Here is a 19,709-nt window from a genome sequence, read left to right as displayed (position 1 = left end):
AAACTGTCCCCAGGGCTGGGGCAGTTAATGTGAGAAAACGGCTCTAGCCTTCGTAGGACGTGACAACCGGAAACCCGTCTGGGTGAGGGGGAGGCTCCTACGATGAAGGGGGGCTTCCATCCTCATTCCACACAGACGACATCATGGCACCTCTGACCTGGGTCGTGGCAGGAATCAACAAAGCCGGGCAATGGTGGTAGCGTGAGAGGTGTTTCTAGTTCATTTGTGTTTTAAACACAATATGGGACGAAGAAGGGGAGGATGAAGGGACCAGGAGAAGAACTAACGAACAGCCTCTCAACGGGAGGGGCAAGAAAGGCAAGAAACGTCCAGCAAACAGGAAGAGGGCAGCTGAGGGGAAAGGACCCCTGGACGGGCCAAAGGAGACGGGGAGCTCCGCTGAGCGGAAATGAGCAACGGCCGGCCAATCTCACAACCGGGAGAAACACCACTCAGACGTTTCCTGTGGGCCGGGCCCCAGAGGTCGCTGGCTGAGTCATGGACGAGTAGTTATCCAGGTTAACAACTTCCAGTTAAAGCCAAAGAGGAATGTCATACGGACCAGGAGTCATTACGTGATTGCGGAAAGTCAAAAAGGGCAAGGGCACCAAACTTTTTTGAAAAGGGCCAGAGAGTAAATGTTTTGGGCCCTGCGGGACATACGATCTCCATCACAACTGTTGGACTGTACAGCCGTGGGGCAAAAGCAGCCCTAGACAACCTGTAAATGAATGAGCAGAGATGTGTTCCAATAAAACTTTATTTGTAGACACCGACTTCAAATTTTATATAATTTTCATGTGTCATGAAATGTTATTCTTTTTATTCTTTTCCCTATCATTCGAAAATGTGCAAATCATTTTCACGCACAGGCTGTACTTAAAAACAAGAGGGGCTGGATTTGGCCCCCAGGCTGTAGTTTGCTGGGCCCCGGTTATGAGCTTGGGCCCCGTGGCCGAACATGCCTGGCTTTGCATCCTGCCTGGGCTGCCTGCTGGCTCTCCAGCTGTGGGCAAGTTCGTGAGCTCACCTGAGCCTCAGCTTCTTCATCTGTAAATTAACGATAACTGTATCTGTCCCCCTAGGATTTATGTGACGTTCAAAAGCATAGTACCTGAAAAGTGACTGACATAAAATAAGTGATGATGATGGTGATGGTGACAGAACTGGGTGTCTGGGTGTGGGTCGTGATGGCATCAGATCTATAGCTAATTGTCTCTGAAAAAAACCCAGAAAAACCAAGGCTGACCCCAATCCGACTTAAGGAGGGATATACAGACTAGAAAGTAAAACAGACAAAGAGAGATTCAGCAAGAGCCTGTTTAATGCTTCAACTCAGAACTGAGTTGACTAAATTAACAGACTTTGCGTGTGTAGGTTATAACCTGACTACCCTTTCAACTGCAGAAAGAGGGGGTTTTATGAACCGTGTACCAAACCTTATGGACCAGCTCAGGAAAGGAAGACCATCTGAGGAAGCAGAGTAGGAAACAGAACCGAGGGCAGGGTGCGTGGAGCGGGCGGCAGAGACAGTGGTAGGTGGTCGGGAAGGAAGTTGTTTCATTGGGGGGTTATCCATGCAGAGTTCCCTGTTTTGTCATAGGGCAGCCAGCTGTTAAAAACTTTCAGGTTCTCTCTCCCAACGCTTCAGAGGCTCAAGTGCAGAGGTAACTTACAAACCAGCTCCTAAAACCAGCACAGGGTGGAGGAATTCACTTCAGTCCTTAAGTCCTTAACTTGTTAAGTTATCGCACGGGACCCTTCAGACAACCCACCTTAGTTCTGCATAGTTTTAAAAGAGTTAATAGCCAAGGATCATGCAACCTTTAGATCTGTTTAGAAGGCCTAGGCGGGAGAAATCACACTTCTTCAGCCATTGTTAAGTTGCTTTTTATGCTGTTCTTGCAACTTCCAAATAATCAAGCAAGGATAGAATGGAAATATTAATGCAAAGAAAGGAAGCACAGGAAAACTGCAGTATGATTTAACTACCCCACACCTTTTATGAAATGTGGGGCAAAATGACAGAGATCTCCACGGATGAAAAATACTTTCACTGTCAGACGTTTATTGAGCACCTAGTATTTATAAGCTCAATGCTCAAAGAGGCAGAGTTGCAAAGATGTATAAGAAGAAATATGAGCTACCCAGCAGGGGCTCTCAGAGATCGTCCATAAAAGGCAAACAACAATTACAGTGGTTAAAACTTGCAGCTGTATAGTGTAGGCATTGGGACTTAAAATGAGAGCGTTCGCAAAATATCCTTTGGCAGAAAATTGGTAAGAAACCCCACCACCATGATTGATGTATCACCATTTCTTGGGCACAGAAAAAGAACCCCTGCTGACTGTACGTCAGCCTTCCTTACCAGCCTGCTCCCCACAAAAACAAACGAAACAAAAAATGTGAAATATACTAAAGATTCTGGGGAAAAAAAGTTTTATAAGTGTGGATTACTAGTGTTTGTGTGTGATTTAGTGAAAAGAACATTGGGGCAGAGAAGCAGGAGATGTGAGTTCCACCTATGGTTCTGTCTTCAGGCAAATCACTTTCTTCCAAAGCTTCAGTTTGCTCATTTGTAAAATGAGATGATTAGACTATAAAACTCCTTTCAAAGCTCTAAATTCTACTACTTAATATCAAGATGCAGACATGGGCGCGTTTACTAAGGAAGGCTATGTTAAGAATACGTGAAGCGTGATTGACTTGATAGAATTTCTGAGGTCATCAAAGTCGACCCTTGCCTTAATTATTCTAACAAATCTGGTAAAGTAAACCACTTTTTATGATTAGACATTACACATGAAGAGGAAAAAATAATAATAATAATTACTCTGCAACAATGCACATAACACAACCAGGTGCTTATGTGAGAATTATTTATGAAACCAAAGAAAAACTACTTTTGCCTGTAGAGATAACTGAAAATGCAGGAATGTCCAGAAGTTAGTAAATTCCAGATGGAATTTAAATCAAATCATTACACTTTTCTTATTATTTTCATAAGATCTGGATAGGTATAATTAGTATAACAAAATGAGTTTATAAAGTGTAAGTTTACTTAAGACATTTTGGTTAAAATTAAAATGAGAACTCACCAGGGAATTAAATCGTTTAGATGCATTAAAGCTGAGCCCAACTTTCAACCCATGATTACCTAAGCTCTGCCATCTCGGTATGTTCTGGCCTAACTTTGAAAATAATTTGATCCCCAAATTAAATTTTTAAAGATACATTTTATGAGGAAAAAAGGAAACACATGAAACACAAATGTCAAAAAAAGAGAAAAATTCAACTTCTTTATCACTAAGAAATGCAAATAATAGTAAAATATTGTTACTTTTCATCAAATTGGCAAAAAATTTTTTTCAAATTATTATACCCAGGATGAAGGAAAGTGAGCATAACCTTTCTTTTTTTATTTTTATTTTTTTTTAGTTTTTATTTTATATTGGAGTATAGTTGGTTTACAATGTTGTGTTAGTTTCAGGTGTACAGCAAAGTGAATCAGTTACACATACACATATATCCATTCTTTTTCAAATTCTTTTCCCATTTAGGTTATCACAGAATATTGAGTAGAGTTCCCTGTGCTCTACAGTAGGTCCTTGTTGATGATCTATTTTTTATATAGTAGTGTGTATAACCTTTCTGAAGAGTTATTTGGCAATATTTAGCAGGATGCTTAAGGGGAGAGAATGGGCACTTCCACACATTACTGGTGAGAATAAGAACTCGTTGCAGGCACTCTGGAGGGCAGCACGTCCATGCCTGCCCTTCGCTCAGCACTTCCACTTCTAGGAATTCATTCATCCTAAGGAGATAATTGGGCCAATGTGCAAAAATGTGTGTGTTCAAGGTATTCCTTGCAGTTTTGTTTATAGCTGTAAAAAAGTGGAACTCTGTGAAAGTCCAGTTGGAGATTGATGAAACAGCTACATTCTTACAAATTAAAATGAGCAATTGCTAAAAAGAATGAGGAAACTGTATGTGCATGAGTATAGAAAGATGTCGAAGATATATGGAGTATGAAGCAACTTGCAAAATATCATATATAGTGTGTGAAAGAGCACGTATGCAAATATATATATGCACGTACAAACGCAAAGAGTCACTAAAAAGTTCACAGTAGGTAGCTGTGGGTGGTGTGACTTTGAGTAATTTGTATTTTCTTATTATGAATTTCTCTTCAGCTTGAATTTTTTTCAATGAGTATATATTGTTTTTATAGTAATAAAAAAGCTATTTTTAAAAGGTGAAGAAAAGAATGGGTCATGGGGAAGAATTAGATATCCATAACTTGTAGTTCTGTGTCCTGGAATTTAGTCTAAGACCACAGTATACGTAATAATGTATGAACTGGGATGATTATCATAGCAATATTCATGATATTGAAAGTTAATAAACATTAATGTCCTATTTAAATAAATACACTAGAATTAGACATTATTAATGTAGAAATATATTAACTTGGAATATTTCACAGTATTATTGGTAAGTGAAACAAAAGGCAACTAAATAATTTTATACACATTTTGGATTTATTCATATTCACATATATATAGAATAGAAAAAAGTCCGAAAGGATATATGCCAAAATGTATACTGCGGTAACTAGTGATTCTTATTTTTCTTCCCTACATTTTCAAATGCTTCTACAATAAACGAGTATTATTTATGTACTTTTTTCTTTTAAGTTTTAAAAACGTCCCTTATAGACCTTTCAGACTTTAAAATAATGCAAGGTAGTTTTAATGATACTAATCTGTGAAAAACAAAGGAATGAGAATCTCAGCCCTTTGCTCCAGCATCAAATTACCACCAAGAGACCCCCGGAAAGCCCCTACAGCTGACCTGCAGCAGGTTGTAAAGTAATGAATGCCACACTGATGCAAAACAAACTCAGGAAACCCAGGGTACCTATTCTGATTTTGTGTCCTGCGATGTGCGAGGTTATAAAACATACTGGCTCAGATTACAGGCTAAGCATGACAAGTCCCTCTGCTGCAACCTAACAAAGGAATTTACAGAATGAGAAATTTACACATTTCGTTTCCCAGGGTAGAATGAATTACAGAAGCAAAGGGCCCACAGTACGGTTAAGTCCTTGCCTGTCACTCTCCTACATGCTTCTGAATTATATGCCTTATACACAGTTCCCATGACACAATGTACCTATTACTATTCTAAACCAAGATAAACTAATATTTTTTAAAGGTGAATAGAAGGAGAAGTGAGAAGAAGTGCATTTGTAACACAGTCAAACTCTTTGTATATTTTCAGGTGAACTGGGGGATGCCAGACCTCTCTCCCCCAACCCTCCCTCCCTCAGATCATTATGGCTGATAACAATAGTTTTACTTTCCCGAGTAATGTAGATGACACATTTTTCCTGTAGCCTGTCTTCCTGTAAAGTGCAGGAATTCCTGCACCTTCTGGGTGCCCTTCCTGTTAACTTACATTTCAGATTTCCTCAAAAGGCATTCTACCACTTTAATATTTGAAAAATGTCAGCTCAACCCCAGATAGCTAATATAAACAAGCTGAAAAGCATACCACCTAAAGTTACAACTGTGGAAAACAAAATTTCTTTTTAAGAAATTCTTTCTCGGAATCTCACTGTTGGTAAGGCTGGAAAGAAGTAACCCAGTCCTTCCAGCTCCCAGGGAGTCTGTAATTCTTTTGCCTCTGCTGTGCCTTAAATTAGAGGTCTGTAAAACGGAATTATAGTGATCTAGAAAGTTCGTAAAGGTCCTTGAATTGAACATGTTGTTAAAATCTTCAATACTATGAGGTTATAGCCACCTTTCACTTTTCCTCCCATTTCATTTGGTTATAGTATTACAAAGAAGTTTGGTACTGCAGAAAAACAAAAACAAAAACAAAAACAAAACACTGTCTTGGCCATTTGAGAATACCGCAGCTGAATTAGGCCAGTTCCACATTTACAGCCCAGGCCAAAAGTCTTTGCCATTTCTGAAATGATCACACACTTCCTTCTATCAAAAACTTTCCTTTTGGACAGGAATCCCATGTTCACAACAGACGCACCTTCCAAAGGGGACCCAATTAAGAAAACTATTTGGATAAATGGGAATTAATGTAAAGAACCACCAGTACCTGATCTACTATGGGGGCACCCATAATGGAAGAGTGCCATGCTAATATGTTTTTCAGTTTCCCAACTTCTTCTGCTAGGAGGGAGCCGCCTTAGGAGTGAGCCCCCCAAAATGCACAAAGAAACCTGATTGAGTTTAAACCCTAAGGTTCAAAGATAAGATCACTAGAGCACCCCCTTCCTATCTCCCAGAGAGATCACTGCCATCTCTAAACTCCAAATGTACCATTTTGCTTCACTATCTATGCAATTATCTTATATCACAGTGGTTTGCATACGTGCTTTCTTTCACCAACTACATGGTAAATTCCTTGAAGGAAACAACTACACATAAAGTATTTTTGTATATCCCCAAATCCTGTGCACTACAAACACACACACACACACACACACATCTCATAATATATTTATTCATATATTAAACTGACCTGAATGAATGAGTGAATGCACACCAAATACAGAGTAACTAGATGCAATCTCTCTCATACATCAAAGCCTGGAATGCCCTCCTAAGCTATTATTTCTATGCTCAATTAAAAGGTTGTCGGTTTTCCCGATATTAAGGAACATTGGCAGCTCATAATGCCAATTCCTAGGTACTTCGGCACTCTTACTTAGCTTTTCAGATTTCCATTTTTTCCCCTAATATCCAAAGAAAAGAAGAGCCCTACTTTGAATTCTTGAGAATATATATTACTTCCTTCTGGGGCTGAGATGTATGATTCCCATCAGGTAGAACTAAAAAGTGACACAACAACTCTCCCAAAAGTAGCAGAACGCTGATGAGACACTTGAATTTCACTGGATCTTACTTACCTAATGCCCTGGGTAGCCTAACTCACCTTGTGCTGAGCTCACCTCTCCTTTCCATACATTCTCACAGGGCATATGTTTTCTCTGTGCTCAATTTGTTCTGAAACAAGTGACTTACAGTCCTAGGGCCACCTGACAACACCCCCTCAGCTCTCTAATGCCATGTCAGGGTTTTTATATTTTTAATCCCCTCCCCAGCATGACATTACGCCTGCAAAATACAACTGTGTAAAAAGAATATTTTTAAGAACAAAAAAAAAAAGAAAGAAAGAAAGAAAACAACCATAACCCTGAACTTCTGACCTATTACAGCTGACTAAATATATGCAATTACACACTTAAAAGATTTCATTATGGTTGTCAATGAAACAGTGCAGTCCTCCCACATTGGCGTAATGCTTAAAAGTACAATTTTTCTCCCAGTATTTTCCCTCGAGATGCAAAGCATCTCCCAAATGGGAAGACATAAAACCTCGATGTCCTCATTGCTGCTTCTAAATACTGTGAACCAATAAGGAATTGGTGTAAAGTGCAAAATCTCGGAAGAGAAAGACTTCTTGTCTGCTTTTTTCTAAAATGCTATTATTCACCTTTACTTCCTTTAAAGATCAGAAGTTGCTTAATGTTCAAAATGATACCAATGGAAATTTAACTAAATACTAGCACCAACAATTCATTCCCAAAGGAATATAAGATTACATTAATTTCCTACTAGTTTAACTCAAGTTTTACCTTTCATTTTCATCTACAGACTTTTTAAAAGTTTGTATTCCTGTTGCACGTAAAATCACCTATTATATGTGTGCATACTAAAGAATTTTACAATTATATAAAGCATTGCACATTTAGACGCTACCAACCTGCTCTATCTCTCCTGACTGTGCAAAAGGCAAAAAGAGCTCAGTAATCCTAGCAGAAGAATGCAAATAACGTCAATGCACAGCTGAACTGCAAGCCCTGCCTTACAGGAACTCTCTGTGTCTGCAAAAAAAAAAAAAAAAGAGAGAGAGACACATACTAAACAGGAAATGCAACTGAGATGTGGAAAACCTCAAACTTAAAAATGCAATCGCCAGGCGAAAATTGCATCCATGCATTCATAAATGCATGCACAACCCTTTGCATTTTTGCAAGTAATGCAAATAGGCTCTTACCTTTCGACTGAGACATTTTCCCCTTTCCTTTGATGGGGGAGGGGAGCACAAAAGACTTTGCCTTGCTTCTCTTCTGTAGCTAGTTTTGCAACAAAGATGCAAGCTGCAGGCGTGCAATCTTCATGCAAGTGGAGTTTCTCTTGACCGAGGCAGCAGATGGACTTTCAGGGAATCCAGATGGAAATGCACACCTTGCAAAACAGACTGGAAAGTGATTTTTCCCCCAGTTGCAACGTTAGGGAAGGCTGTGCTGCAGCTACATGATGGGCCAGGGCTGGCAGCTAAAAGCTCCAAACTTGGAACTGAGTATCTTAGTGCGCAGACGTCCTTCCTGCGAAGGGCGCGGGGGCCGCTGGGAAATGTAGTTCCCGAGCGGAGTCTACGGGGCTCTGATTTAAGGACACGTGGTCGCGCGGGTCGCTGAGCGGGGTGATTGGGAGCAACATAGGTTGCATCCAGGTAAACAAGTCATCGACGCACTCGGTACTAAGTGATGGGAGAAAAAGGCAAGGCCCAGGGGAGCGGGCATTTACCTTCTCCAAAAGCCCCTGAAACAACAGCCAAAAAAACATATCAGTTTGGCTAAAAACCACTCGGCCCGCTCAGAAAGTCAGTTTCGGGGTTCAGGTGTTTGCAGGGCAGTACCTGTTGGACGGTTCCTGCCTGTAGACGTTTTATTCCTCTCAAACGTGCATTTTAAAAAATCTTTTTCTCGCCTGGAGAATTTGCTGGTGACCTGGCTGGGCGGAGGTAACAGCAGAGGAGATGCGAAGGATCCAGGTCGGTTACAATTCAGTCCTGAGGCGGAGTGGAGGTGGGGGGATGGGGAGTTCTCATTTCTTGAAGGGTTAAAGAGAAAGTTCCGCTGTTGGTGTGTCAAAGCAAACTTTATCAAAGTTAAAATGTTTCGATGTTTTTTTTCTCACCTGGGTGGGAGGAAAGTCCCTGGCCTCAGGGAGAAAGTGGGTGGTCATCTTAAATTAACAAAATCAAATAACTTGAATTTATTCAACAAAATTTACAGACTTTTGTTGAGCTCCCAGGGTGTGCCAGGCACCTTTCTAGGACCTTGGGTCATCCCGTTGTCATGTATCGCGCACAGCTAGGACCTGGACACCATCCTGGCGGAGAATAGGGTCACCCCTTCTCAGGGAAGCAGAGAGGCATAGAATATTCCATTAGTGAGTGGACCTGGGCTGAAATGAGCTCAGACTCCTACTTCATCAAGTGGACCAGACTCAGAAATGTGCTTTTCAGGTACAGAGGGAGGAATTGAGGGTGTGGGGCTGCTGAGGTGTGAATAAGCACAGAAGTCTGCAGAGCACCTCTTCAGGGGCCGGCAAGGCTGCCTGCTGCATTGTATGCAGAAGTGGGAGTGGGTGGAATTTACCAGTGGGGGCTGTACAGGGCCTTAGGGTCAGGCCAGAGGTTTGGACTTTCTTTATTCTGCAGATACTTGCAGGATGGTGAAAGGGCTTTGAAAAGGGGTGTAACTGAATCAAAGCATTGTTTTAAGAAGGTAAATTTGCCCTCAGCGATCAAGGTGAGTTGAAACTGGGAGAGGCTGGAGATAGGTCAGGTCAGTAGCAAAAGGTGAAAAGACGCACTTTGAAAGAGTGTTCGGCTGTATTGGATGACTGCTGATGAACGCTGTTGGAATTTTATTAAGAATTCTAAGAAGCCAGGGCCTTCTGAGTAATGGATGAATCAGAGGGAAGAAGGCTACCATGTTTCAGCTACAAATCAGCAAATCAGCTCTTAAAACAAATATGCAATAGGTCATGGAACTAACATTCATTTACTTAAGTTGATCCCCTCTGCTGACATTAATGAGAATTAATCAAGGTCACCTCATGTTCATATTAGCTTCTGCCTCAGAAAGGCAGAGATCTCTGTTCCATGAGCTCAGACAGGAAGACTTGCTAATTCACTTTGTTTCCCCCTCCTTCTGGGCGAATCCGTGCTGTCTGTTCCTCCCTTTCTTATACACACACGATCTCAGCCTCATCGAACCAGTATTGTTTCCTCTAAGTCTCATTTAAGCAAGAGACGTGTGGGCACGGAGATCCATTTTAATGCGTCCAGGTCACTCTTCCTAAGCATCGATGGAGCAGCTGCTGTGCGCCAGGCCCTGGGTCAGCTACTGGAGCTGCTCGGAGACTCAGCCCAGGCAAGGCCTGAACAGCCGCCTAGAACTCATTTCCATTTGCATTTTATGTGCTCAGCAGCATTGCTCTTAAATCGCCCTAGACTCCCATCTATGGAAGAGCTCTAATCACATCGTGTCTGGTGCATTTTGCCGCCACTGTGCTTGTAGTTTCTCTGCACAGGCGTGCACGGTTCACAGCTGGCAAATGGCTTGTGTCCTGCAAGTGAGTCTGTAATTCATATTCCCATAGAAACAGTGATGTGTTCAATAGCCAGTGCACATCTGCGCTCACACACCCACACCTATGCAAAACACCTTTGACCATAAATTGAACCATACATTTAAAAGTTGCAACATGTCTCATTTTTCTTTCTGGGAAAAACATACTTTGAATTTCCACAGGGAACTCAACCTCTCTGTAAAGTCTCAGATTCCCAGAGAAAAAGTTCTTCTTCTTGCCTTGGTGGTAAAAGGTTTCCTCCGCCTCATTCCTGGGTGGAAGAAGAGGTGGTACCTCTGTACAGACGTGAGCCTTTCTTCTTCTTGCCCGTTTGTGGCAATGCTCCTAGGAAGAGAATCCCTCCCACGGTGGGAGTGGCAAAAGCCAAACCTGCAGCACATGAGGCGTTTATCTTGAGGTGACCTGTGCTCCTACCTCGAACCCATCATCTTTGAAGGAGTCTGTACTTCCCATCTTTCTAAAATGCGAGTTTGCTGCACTCTCCCCCCAGCTTCTAGTTCCCTTCGAGGTCACTGCCAGACTCTCGGGCTTGGTATAATTGGCCCCTCAAGACCTGCTTCCTGCTTACTCTGCCACTTCATTCTCACCCTGTGTTGATGCTACAGCCAGAAGCCAGGTTTGCTCCCTCCTTGCTTCTAGATACACTGCTCCCTCTGCCTGGCAAGCCTTACCCATTCTCTTCTCGGCTCCTTCGGATTCGTCCTTGAAGACTCTGCTTGGCAGGCCCTTCCTTTCGGCCACCTCCTGGGATGCATCACCCTGTGGCCACTTTCATTGTGAACGAGGGTATTCCCTAATTCTGTAGCACCCTGCCCACAGCTGTCTCGCAACACTCACCCTAAGGCAGGCAGGTGTTCACGTTCGTATGTGTCTCCCCCAGGAGACTGAACTGCTGGAGATCAGAGACTAATCTCTGTGTTCCCCATGCCCAGCATCTAGCATACAATGCTCACTCAAATGCACGCTGAAATAGGGAAAGGAGTAGATGGAAGAGGGCCTGTCACCTCGATGACCTGGAATAACTAGATGCCAGCGACAGAGTTAACACCTGCAGGGGAAACTGGAACACCTGGGAAGGGCCCTTTGCTGTCAGGTTAGAGGTATGAGGTGCTGGGAAGGAGGCCCTTAGGTTAGGTCCGACTGGCTCTGAAGGAATTGCTCTAGAGGGTTACGTGAGCTGGAGAAGGCGGGGGCTGGGGGTAGAATGTCTCAACCGAGGGTTACTTTTTACCCCCAGGGAACATTTGACAATGTCTGGAGATGGTTTTAGTTGTCACAACCAAGGGGTGGTGGTGATTGTGGCATCTAGTGGGTAGAGATGAGGGATGCCGGCAGTTGTACTGCAGTACGTGGGAAGCCTCCACCAACAAACAGTTGTCTGGTCCAAATCATCTGGTACTGCATTTGAGAAACCCTGCTGGGTAGTAGTACCATGAGAAGTTACCTATGCTCTATTTTTTTAAGTTCATGTAAAGCTAATGAGATTTGGTAAGGTGTAACTTTTTTTTTTTTTTTTTTTTTGGGCCAAACCACACGGCTTCTGGGATCTTGGCTCCCCGACCAGGGATTGAACCCGGGCCCTTGGTGGTGAAAGCATGGAGTCCTAACCACTGGACCACCAGGGAATTCCCAAGGTGTAACTTTTGAGTCCTAACCACTGGACCACCAGGGAATTCCCAAGGTGTAACTTTTGGCGTAAGAAATCTAGAATCTAGGAGATGTGAATTCGAGTCCTGGCAGTAGAAAAGTTAGCTGTGTCTTCTAAGGCAAGCACTTCACCTTTCTGGACCTCTTCTCGTTCCACTAAAATAAGGAGGGTCAGACTAAGGCCCCTTCCAGTTTTAACAGTTCGTATCTGTGAACCCAGCTCAGATGTCTGATTAAGACCACTCATGATTTGAAGAGAGTCGTGATCATACATCCTGTTTTTCACATTGGCTACATGTCCTTCTGTTCAGGAATTAGAAGGGTTCCTGATCCCCTGCTCTAGCAAGACAGCCAGTGACCACCATGACAACATCACTTCGGAGGTGAGACAGGAAATACTCCTATTACAGTTTGAAACATTGCCGCTCAGGTCGCAATACTCACCTGCATGTGACATTTATGAATGTTTTCCAACAGTGTCCACTAGGTCTCAGGAACAAGGGAAAGGAAGGCACCAAAGGTAAAGCTAAGAGTTCAGGTCTGAATATCTGCTTTTCTAGATCTTAGAAAATTGTGGTATAAATAGTGTGTTATGTATAATATATAATGAAGTCTGTTGAGGATCTCCCCACATGGGGGATTGGTTTAGGGGACTGGGTGATGAGTTGTGCTTATGCAGTATCTTTTTATTTATGTATTTATTTTTTATTTTTAGAACAATTTATTTTATTTTGTTTATTTATTTTTGACTGTGTTGGGTCTTCGTTGCTGCGTGTGGGCTTTCTCTAGTTGTGGCGAGCGGGGGCTACTCTTCGTCGAGGTGCACGGGCTTCTCACCGCGGTGGCTTCTCTTGTTGCGAAGCATGGGCTCTAGGTGCGTGGGCTTCAGTAGTTCTGGCGCACGGGTTCAGTAGTTGTGGCTCACGGGCTGTAGAGCTCAGGCTCAGTAGTTGTGGTGCACGGGCTTAGTTGCTCCGTGGCATGTGGGATCTTCCCGGACCAGGGCTCAAACCCGTGTACCCTGCATTGGCAGGCGGATTCTTAACCACTGCGCCACCAGGGAAGCCCTACAGTATCTTTAAGTACATTTTTTTTTTACTGTATCAAAATATCACAGTGAATTATGTCTACTGGCAGAAATTCTAGAAATCCCAAAATAGATTCAGCTGGCCTTCCATTGTCCTCCCCAATATGGCGCAACCATTCCTGTTCAGCCCTCTCTTTCTCTCTCTCTGTCTCTCTCTCTCTCTCTCTCTCTGTCTCTCTGTCTCTCTCTCTCTGTCTCGTCTACTCTACGCTTCATTTGTTTAAACTGTCTGGTCAAAACAGGATTACTTATCTTACTGGAGACATGAGTTTACATGTTACCATTTCTGTTTGTTAACTCGTGCTATTCTCTATCTTCACCTTTCTCTGGTCCCCACCTGAGTCTTCGTTTTTCCAAATTCTACCTTTCGAAGGTTCAAGGTCATCTCTGCCGTGAAGTTGTCTTTGATCACATGGACAAAGTATGATCCCTGGTCTGAGAAGCTTAAAATCCTGAGGCTAATTTTAATAACATTTTTGTAATATTTTAAGGTTTACAGGCTCTTTCCGTCCTCTCTACATCATTTTATCCTTACAATGACACTGTGAAATGCATTGTCCCAACATCTCAGTTTATGCTGATCACCTCATGTTGTTGCTTCCTTTGGCCAAGGTGGAAGAACGTGATTTAAAACTGTCTTGACTGCAGATGTAAAAACTTGTCTTCTGATCCCCAGTTCCTTCCTTTAAGCGGTCCAGTCTTGTCTTAAGCTAAGTGACTTTTAATAAATGCCCTAGATATGTGCCTTCTTCAGGCTAAGTGTAGTCTGGTAACATTTTGCCTCATTTTGTATGCGTTATTAATGGGACAAGCACAGTTCAGGACTTACGAAGTCCCTAGTAAATCAGTATATCTCCTTTACACACTGCACCTTAGCCGATGCACTGAAAATTCGGTAAATGCTGGACTATTTGAGGATGAGTTAGAAACACTGATATAAGGCAGTGTTGTGCCCTTCAAGGCTCCTTGATCTGTTTACATTGATATTAATAGATGGTTCTGGGCTTCAGTCACAGGCCTGAATAATTCAGGTCAAACTGACCTGCTGCACTGCTTTAAAAAACTGTAAAATATTCTGGGAAATATTTTAGATGGGTGATATATGCACGTTATAGAAAAAGTTCAGAAGTCCACAGAAAATTAAGAAACTGTCTGAACTACAGTGATGTAGAAATAATTAGAGTCAATATAATAAATCAGCTTGTTCTTAAATTATTCCATTTGGATTAGTGTCCGAAGGGATTGTTTTATTAGTAACAGCCTATGGCAGAATCATGGAAAATACTACCAGTTTTTCATATTTACTCTCTTTCTGAGATGGGTAGACTAATCATTTTTATCTGTCAGCCAAACTCCTAAAACAGTGGGTTCAATGTATTCTTTAAATTAATATATTGCATAACTGAAAAGTATAAGTAGTATGAAATTGTATAATATTAGAAATTAGCTAGTTGAGGCTCTAATGAACACCTGATGGTATTTTATGGTATTTTGGGCACTGGCGTGAGTTACATGCCTCAAACCTGTCTGTAACTTTGTTTCCTACAGTATAAGGAGTGAAACAGCAGAGATACATTAGACAGTAGTCTACTGCCGCTGGAAGTCTTTGGAAATTATTCTAGAGCCCTTTCCAGCAGCCTTACCTACTGGTAATTTACCTACAAGGGAATTGAAGTGAACCCCAAAACCTGCTCACTCGCTAAAGACTAGAGGTTTCCACTTCACAGGGCCTTATTTCTCCTTTTGTTGCTGTTTTTTTTTTTAATCCAAATAAACATCAAAATGCATTTATTAAACGTGTTGGGGGCATGTTGCCAAATCAGATGCTACTGTACGTGAGGAAACTGTGGAGTATGGTCACACCATCTGGCACTGTGAGTGAGTTTTGGAATGCTGTGGAAACTTCAAAAAAAAATTTAGGAGATTTTGTGTATAATTTTCTCAAACGTATTTCCAGGAGACCCGTGATCTAGCAAACTCATTCTGTAGGGTTTCAACAGACATTTCAATGATTTTTTTTTTATACACCCAGATAGTGCTTTGTGAAAAATATAATGCTTGTCTCTTAGCTTTTAATGACTCATTAATTTTGTGTAAAATAGAGCATATGCTACATCATAATTTTAGTTCTTATCTTAATGAGGTAGCAAAGCAAAGCGCCTCTCAGTTTGAAGTTAGGGAAACTGAAGTACATCCATATGTGTGTGTTTGTGACGTTACAGGTATAATCAGGAAAGGAAGCAGAGCACTTCTACACGTGCTTATGACATCTAACTACTAAGCTAGGATAAAAAAAATTATAACTCACAGGAAGTGAGTCAAAAGGCGCCTCAAATGTAAAATGCATTGCTCTGTGTATTCCTGTGTCTGTTAATGCCTGTTTCTTTTTTCCTCAGCATTGGAGGAGTCAAGTCAATTCAGATTTTAGTTTGGTGAGCTGAAGGCACTGTGTTAGTTTGCAGACTGAGAACCCTCATTGTCACAGTTTTCAGTGACCTGATTTATATGATGTTGACCTGGGAGCAATACCAAGGTGAAACTGAAACCATTACTAGCTATTTTCGCTGTTATTTTTAAAATTAAGTATCAGAGAAGCAGAGGTTTCCAAAATACGATTAAAACAAGATTACACTTATTTGGATGTTACCGACATATTAATACACCTCCCAACTCAGATACATAAAGCTTGTGCTCTATAAAGTTGTTTAATTATTTCAGGTTCAAGTCTTTTTATAACCAGTAGCCATGGACTATTTTTCAAGGGCAATGATGAGTCTGAAAATACGGAATTTACTGACCAATGATGCCATTCAAGTGTCCTTCTCATTCTGTGTTTCATGTGTTCTGTTCCATACCCATTTTTGATAGTGTAGCAACAGATATTACATTAAAAAAAATCATTCTAAGGATTCCTGCTAGCTCTTTTCTCAGCCATTCACATGTAAATTGGGAAGGGAATCTGAGTAAGTAAATTAATACCTATCCTACCTGTTTTTAAAAGTTATGTTAATGGAAGAGTCAAATATGATGACTGTTTCTTAAATTCAAGTGTTCTGTTGAAACCAGTTTAGCTTGGAAGAGATAGAAAGATTCAGAATGTTCACATGTTATATTACAATATAAGTATTTCATGAGAATTGGTAAATATGGTCAGACTCTGAGAAAAATGAAAGGGAATCGGATAATTTGGAGTGTATTTGATCTACTTATAACTTATACCTCAAACCCTAAATTAATACACAGAAAAAGCAAAGTCATCAATTTTAGATTAAATAAATTATGTCAGGTATATATGATGGAAAAGTATATAAGCTTCTCTGTTATCTCACTTATAATCGACATCGTTTTCATTCAACTGAACAGTTGCTGATTGAGGACTTAAAGACAGTTCAGCTGATGGGATACCGTTCGTTGTGATTTAGGCTGTAAATATTGTGAAGAATTAGGTGCAATAAACATTCAAGTAAATGTGAATTTTGGACCTCAGTTTTACGTTCTGAAGACTTTGGTAGAAATAGTAAAGTGTCAAATGCCAAGAATATACCATTGGAGTATATATTTTTCTGTACAGTATTCTAAGAAGCAGATAAATTGACAACTCTAGTCCTTGCTTCTATGATCAATTCCAGTTTCCATTATCTTCTTCTAGTTGTTCGTAGGTGTAACTTGACTATGCTATACCTACATAGTTTGGCCACAGACTCTGGAGCCAGACTGCCTGGGTTGGACTCCCAGCTGTAGTTACTAGTTCTGTGACTTGTTACTAATTACTAGTTACCAGTTACTAGTTCTGTGACAGGCTAAACAGATCACTTTTCTATGCCTCAGTTTCCTACCTGTACAAAGGCAATGATAGTAGTACCTACCTCATGGGGTCGTTGGGAAGACTAACTGAATTAATACACTTAAAGCTCTAAGAAGAGTGTCTGATCCATGATATACGCTTAGTGGCTATTAGCTACTGGAGCTTTTCTTACCATTATGGCTATTACATTTCCAAGCATTGGTTCCTTTCTTGAGAATGAAGATACTGCAGGTGAAATAGAAGAACACTGAGATGTAAGAACATGTGTCCTATCCAATGGTGATAAAAAAAAAACCTTTTAAGACAGGAGATAAGCAAGCTATGATCTTAGAGGAATGTTTCCACCGACCTAAGGACATGAGAACAGAAATGCTTAGTTTAATGAAAGAGAAAGGGAGAAGACATATTTTATTATTGTGGCAAATCAGAACTCTGTTGGATGCTTGTGAAGAGGGATGGAGACCATCTGGAGAAAACAATTCCACTCCACTGTGTGGACTGGGTCGAAGGACGGCTGAATAGCTAGGGCATGAATGATGTAGGCTGTTGACCATAGCGTGTCACAGCCTCGTAAAGCAAACGGCAGGGGGCAGAGTGGTAGTTAATGAGAGGTGGAAATGGTTGTCAGACTTCAGTGCTCAGCTTTTATGATATGGTTTTCCTCATGAAAGAAATAGACTGATAACATTTTGGTCCTTTCCACTCATTTGAACGCATTAGGACCTTACTATTCTAAGTCCTTCCGCTTCATTTATTCCATCTGCATATTTCTTATTCATTGCTTTTGTACTAACGTTTTACTTGTGACCGTTACTACTGGTTGCTACCTTTTCTACTAATTAACTAATTAGCTCAATTTTAAAATTTACCTTAGGCATATTTTTTAAAGCACCAAAATACATTTTCTGTGGTGGCCTAGTTACCTAATAACTAAATAGTAGAGGAGTTTAAGCATGTATTGGAGATATTTTATAATTTTAAAATGCAGAAATTCTCATTTATTGAGTCTATTTTAATTCTCACTTATTAGTTGAGTCTATGTTTAAAATAACTGTTCAGTACTACCTATCCAAAGTGATCCATGTGGATAGTTTGGAATTAGGCAGGGGTGAAAGAAGAGAACCAGAACACAAAGACAAATTAATTTTTTATTAGCTAAAGTATTTTCTTTTCCATCATAGTGAATTAAAAAAACGAACATAGAAAATAAGCGCACATTCTTCCTTTATCAGTGTTAAGAGAGGTCCAGACATGAGAACCATCCTGTAAGAATCTGCAGAATTTCAAAAGGACACCTAGGATTATATTGAATTTTTCAGAGTTCAGGAAAAGTTAAAAGTCTGACCTGTAAGTAGGCTGTGCTATTGCTTTCTTTCCATAATATTATTACTATTTTCTCCAGGTATTATGAATCATAAAGCTAAATTTTTGACCTTACTAAGAGAGTATACATTTAACCTTTTAAGTTTCATTGATATGGGTGAGTTATTTTAGCCATTTATGGTCTGTGCTGCTTTTGAGTAGATAGAGAGTGAAGAAAATAAAGTATTTTTAAGATCCCATGTTCACAGTGACTGAGATTCCTTCAAAGAAAAAAGTTTCTGCAGCAAGAACTGAGCAAACCTCTGTGTCAGAGCACCTTCCAAAACCTGAATTGAGCCTTGTATCTTAAAAAGCAGTATTTTTAAAATAAGTCTTAAGGGGGATGAAGAGCTGAGCTGCGGTGGATGCTGTTCCAGTTGTCTCTTCAATCAATTTTGTATAATGCTTTGGAAGCAGAATAACAAGTAATGTGAAATCACGTTTCAAGAGACTATACGTGCGCCCTCTTCATTCTATTTCCGTATTCCTTGGGATGGGCAATTTATGCAATGCACTTGTGAGACTCCAAGAACAAAGACCAATTTCCCTGAAGGGTATGAGCACTCTTGGATTTTACAAATGCCAAAAAACAAAAAAAAAAATTATTTTCATGTTGTCACGTTGAGATGATGAAGTGTGCCGGGTTCGTGCACAAGGAGCCTCAGGAAGTATGCCCGCTGTGCATCTGTTTTATTCCCAGATTCAGAAAGTGGATGCAGGCGGTTCTTAACAAGCATTGACAAGTAGTGATTAACAGTGAGCGCTGTGGAAGATAGAGGAAGGGTTTGGCATCATTCTGAACAGGAGTGTCTTTTATTCCTGAGGAAACAGGTATCCAACTGATCTGTGAGGATCCTCGGTCTAGGTTTCCAGATCGGGTCTTGAATCTCTGTGTCACTGGACTGAACCACCTGTTCTCTTCAAATGGAAGTGAGGAAAAGGTCAAGTAAGGACAATGTATTAATCCTTCTGGCACCTCCTAGCCGGGCTGCTTGTTCTGTTGTACTTTGGGGAGACGTGTAGGGCTGAGAGTAGAAATGCCACCTCTTTGGACCCCCTCATGTGACTCGACCCGTGACTGTGGCCTCCGAGCCTATGGTAGCCAGACAGGAGCCTCTGAAGTTCAAAAGCAGGCCTGTATCTTTGCTTGTCTGTTTGTTCCTTGAATGCTTACGTGGGTTTGTTTATTCTTCAAGGCACCAAGGTGCCTTATGGGCAAGCTAGTTCCCTCATGACGTGGGTAGGAACAGTGTTTGTGTTTAACACGTTCATAGCCACCTGACAGACAGTCAAATGTGGAAATCCACAGATTGCAAGAAACACAGGTCCTTTT

General features: G+C 41.0%; 1 protein-coding gene across 5 annotated transcripts in view; it reads right to left on the bottom strand.

Moving 5' to 3' along the window:
* Positions 1–8,369, bottom strand: part of MAP2K6 (mitogen-activated protein kinase kinase 6) — a 128,655-nt gene extending 120,286 nt beyond the window's left edge. For all 5 annotated transcript variants that reach the window (XR_009560300.1, XR_009560301.1, XM_030838056.2 and 2 more), the window contains exon 1: positions 8,086–8,369. Coding sequence is in view for 3 of the 5 variants with exons in the window: in XM_030838056.2 (XP_030693916.1) it covers positions 8,086–8,101 (16 nt within the window). In the remaining 2 variants the exon portion in view is untranslated. The remainder of the gene's footprint in view (positions 1–8,085) is intronic.
* Positions 8,370–19,709: the final 11,340 nt, after the last annotated feature.

This window comes from Globicephala melas, chromosome 20 (genome assembly GCF_963455315.2).
Source record: "Globicephala melas chromosome 20, mGloMel1.2, whole genome shotgun sequence".
NCBI lineage: Eukaryota > Metazoa > Chordata > Mammalia > Artiodactyla > Delphinidae > Globicephala > Globicephala melas.
The sequence above is the reverse complement of the archived record's forward strand: the minus strand, read 5'-3'. Positions and strand labels throughout refer to the sequence as shown.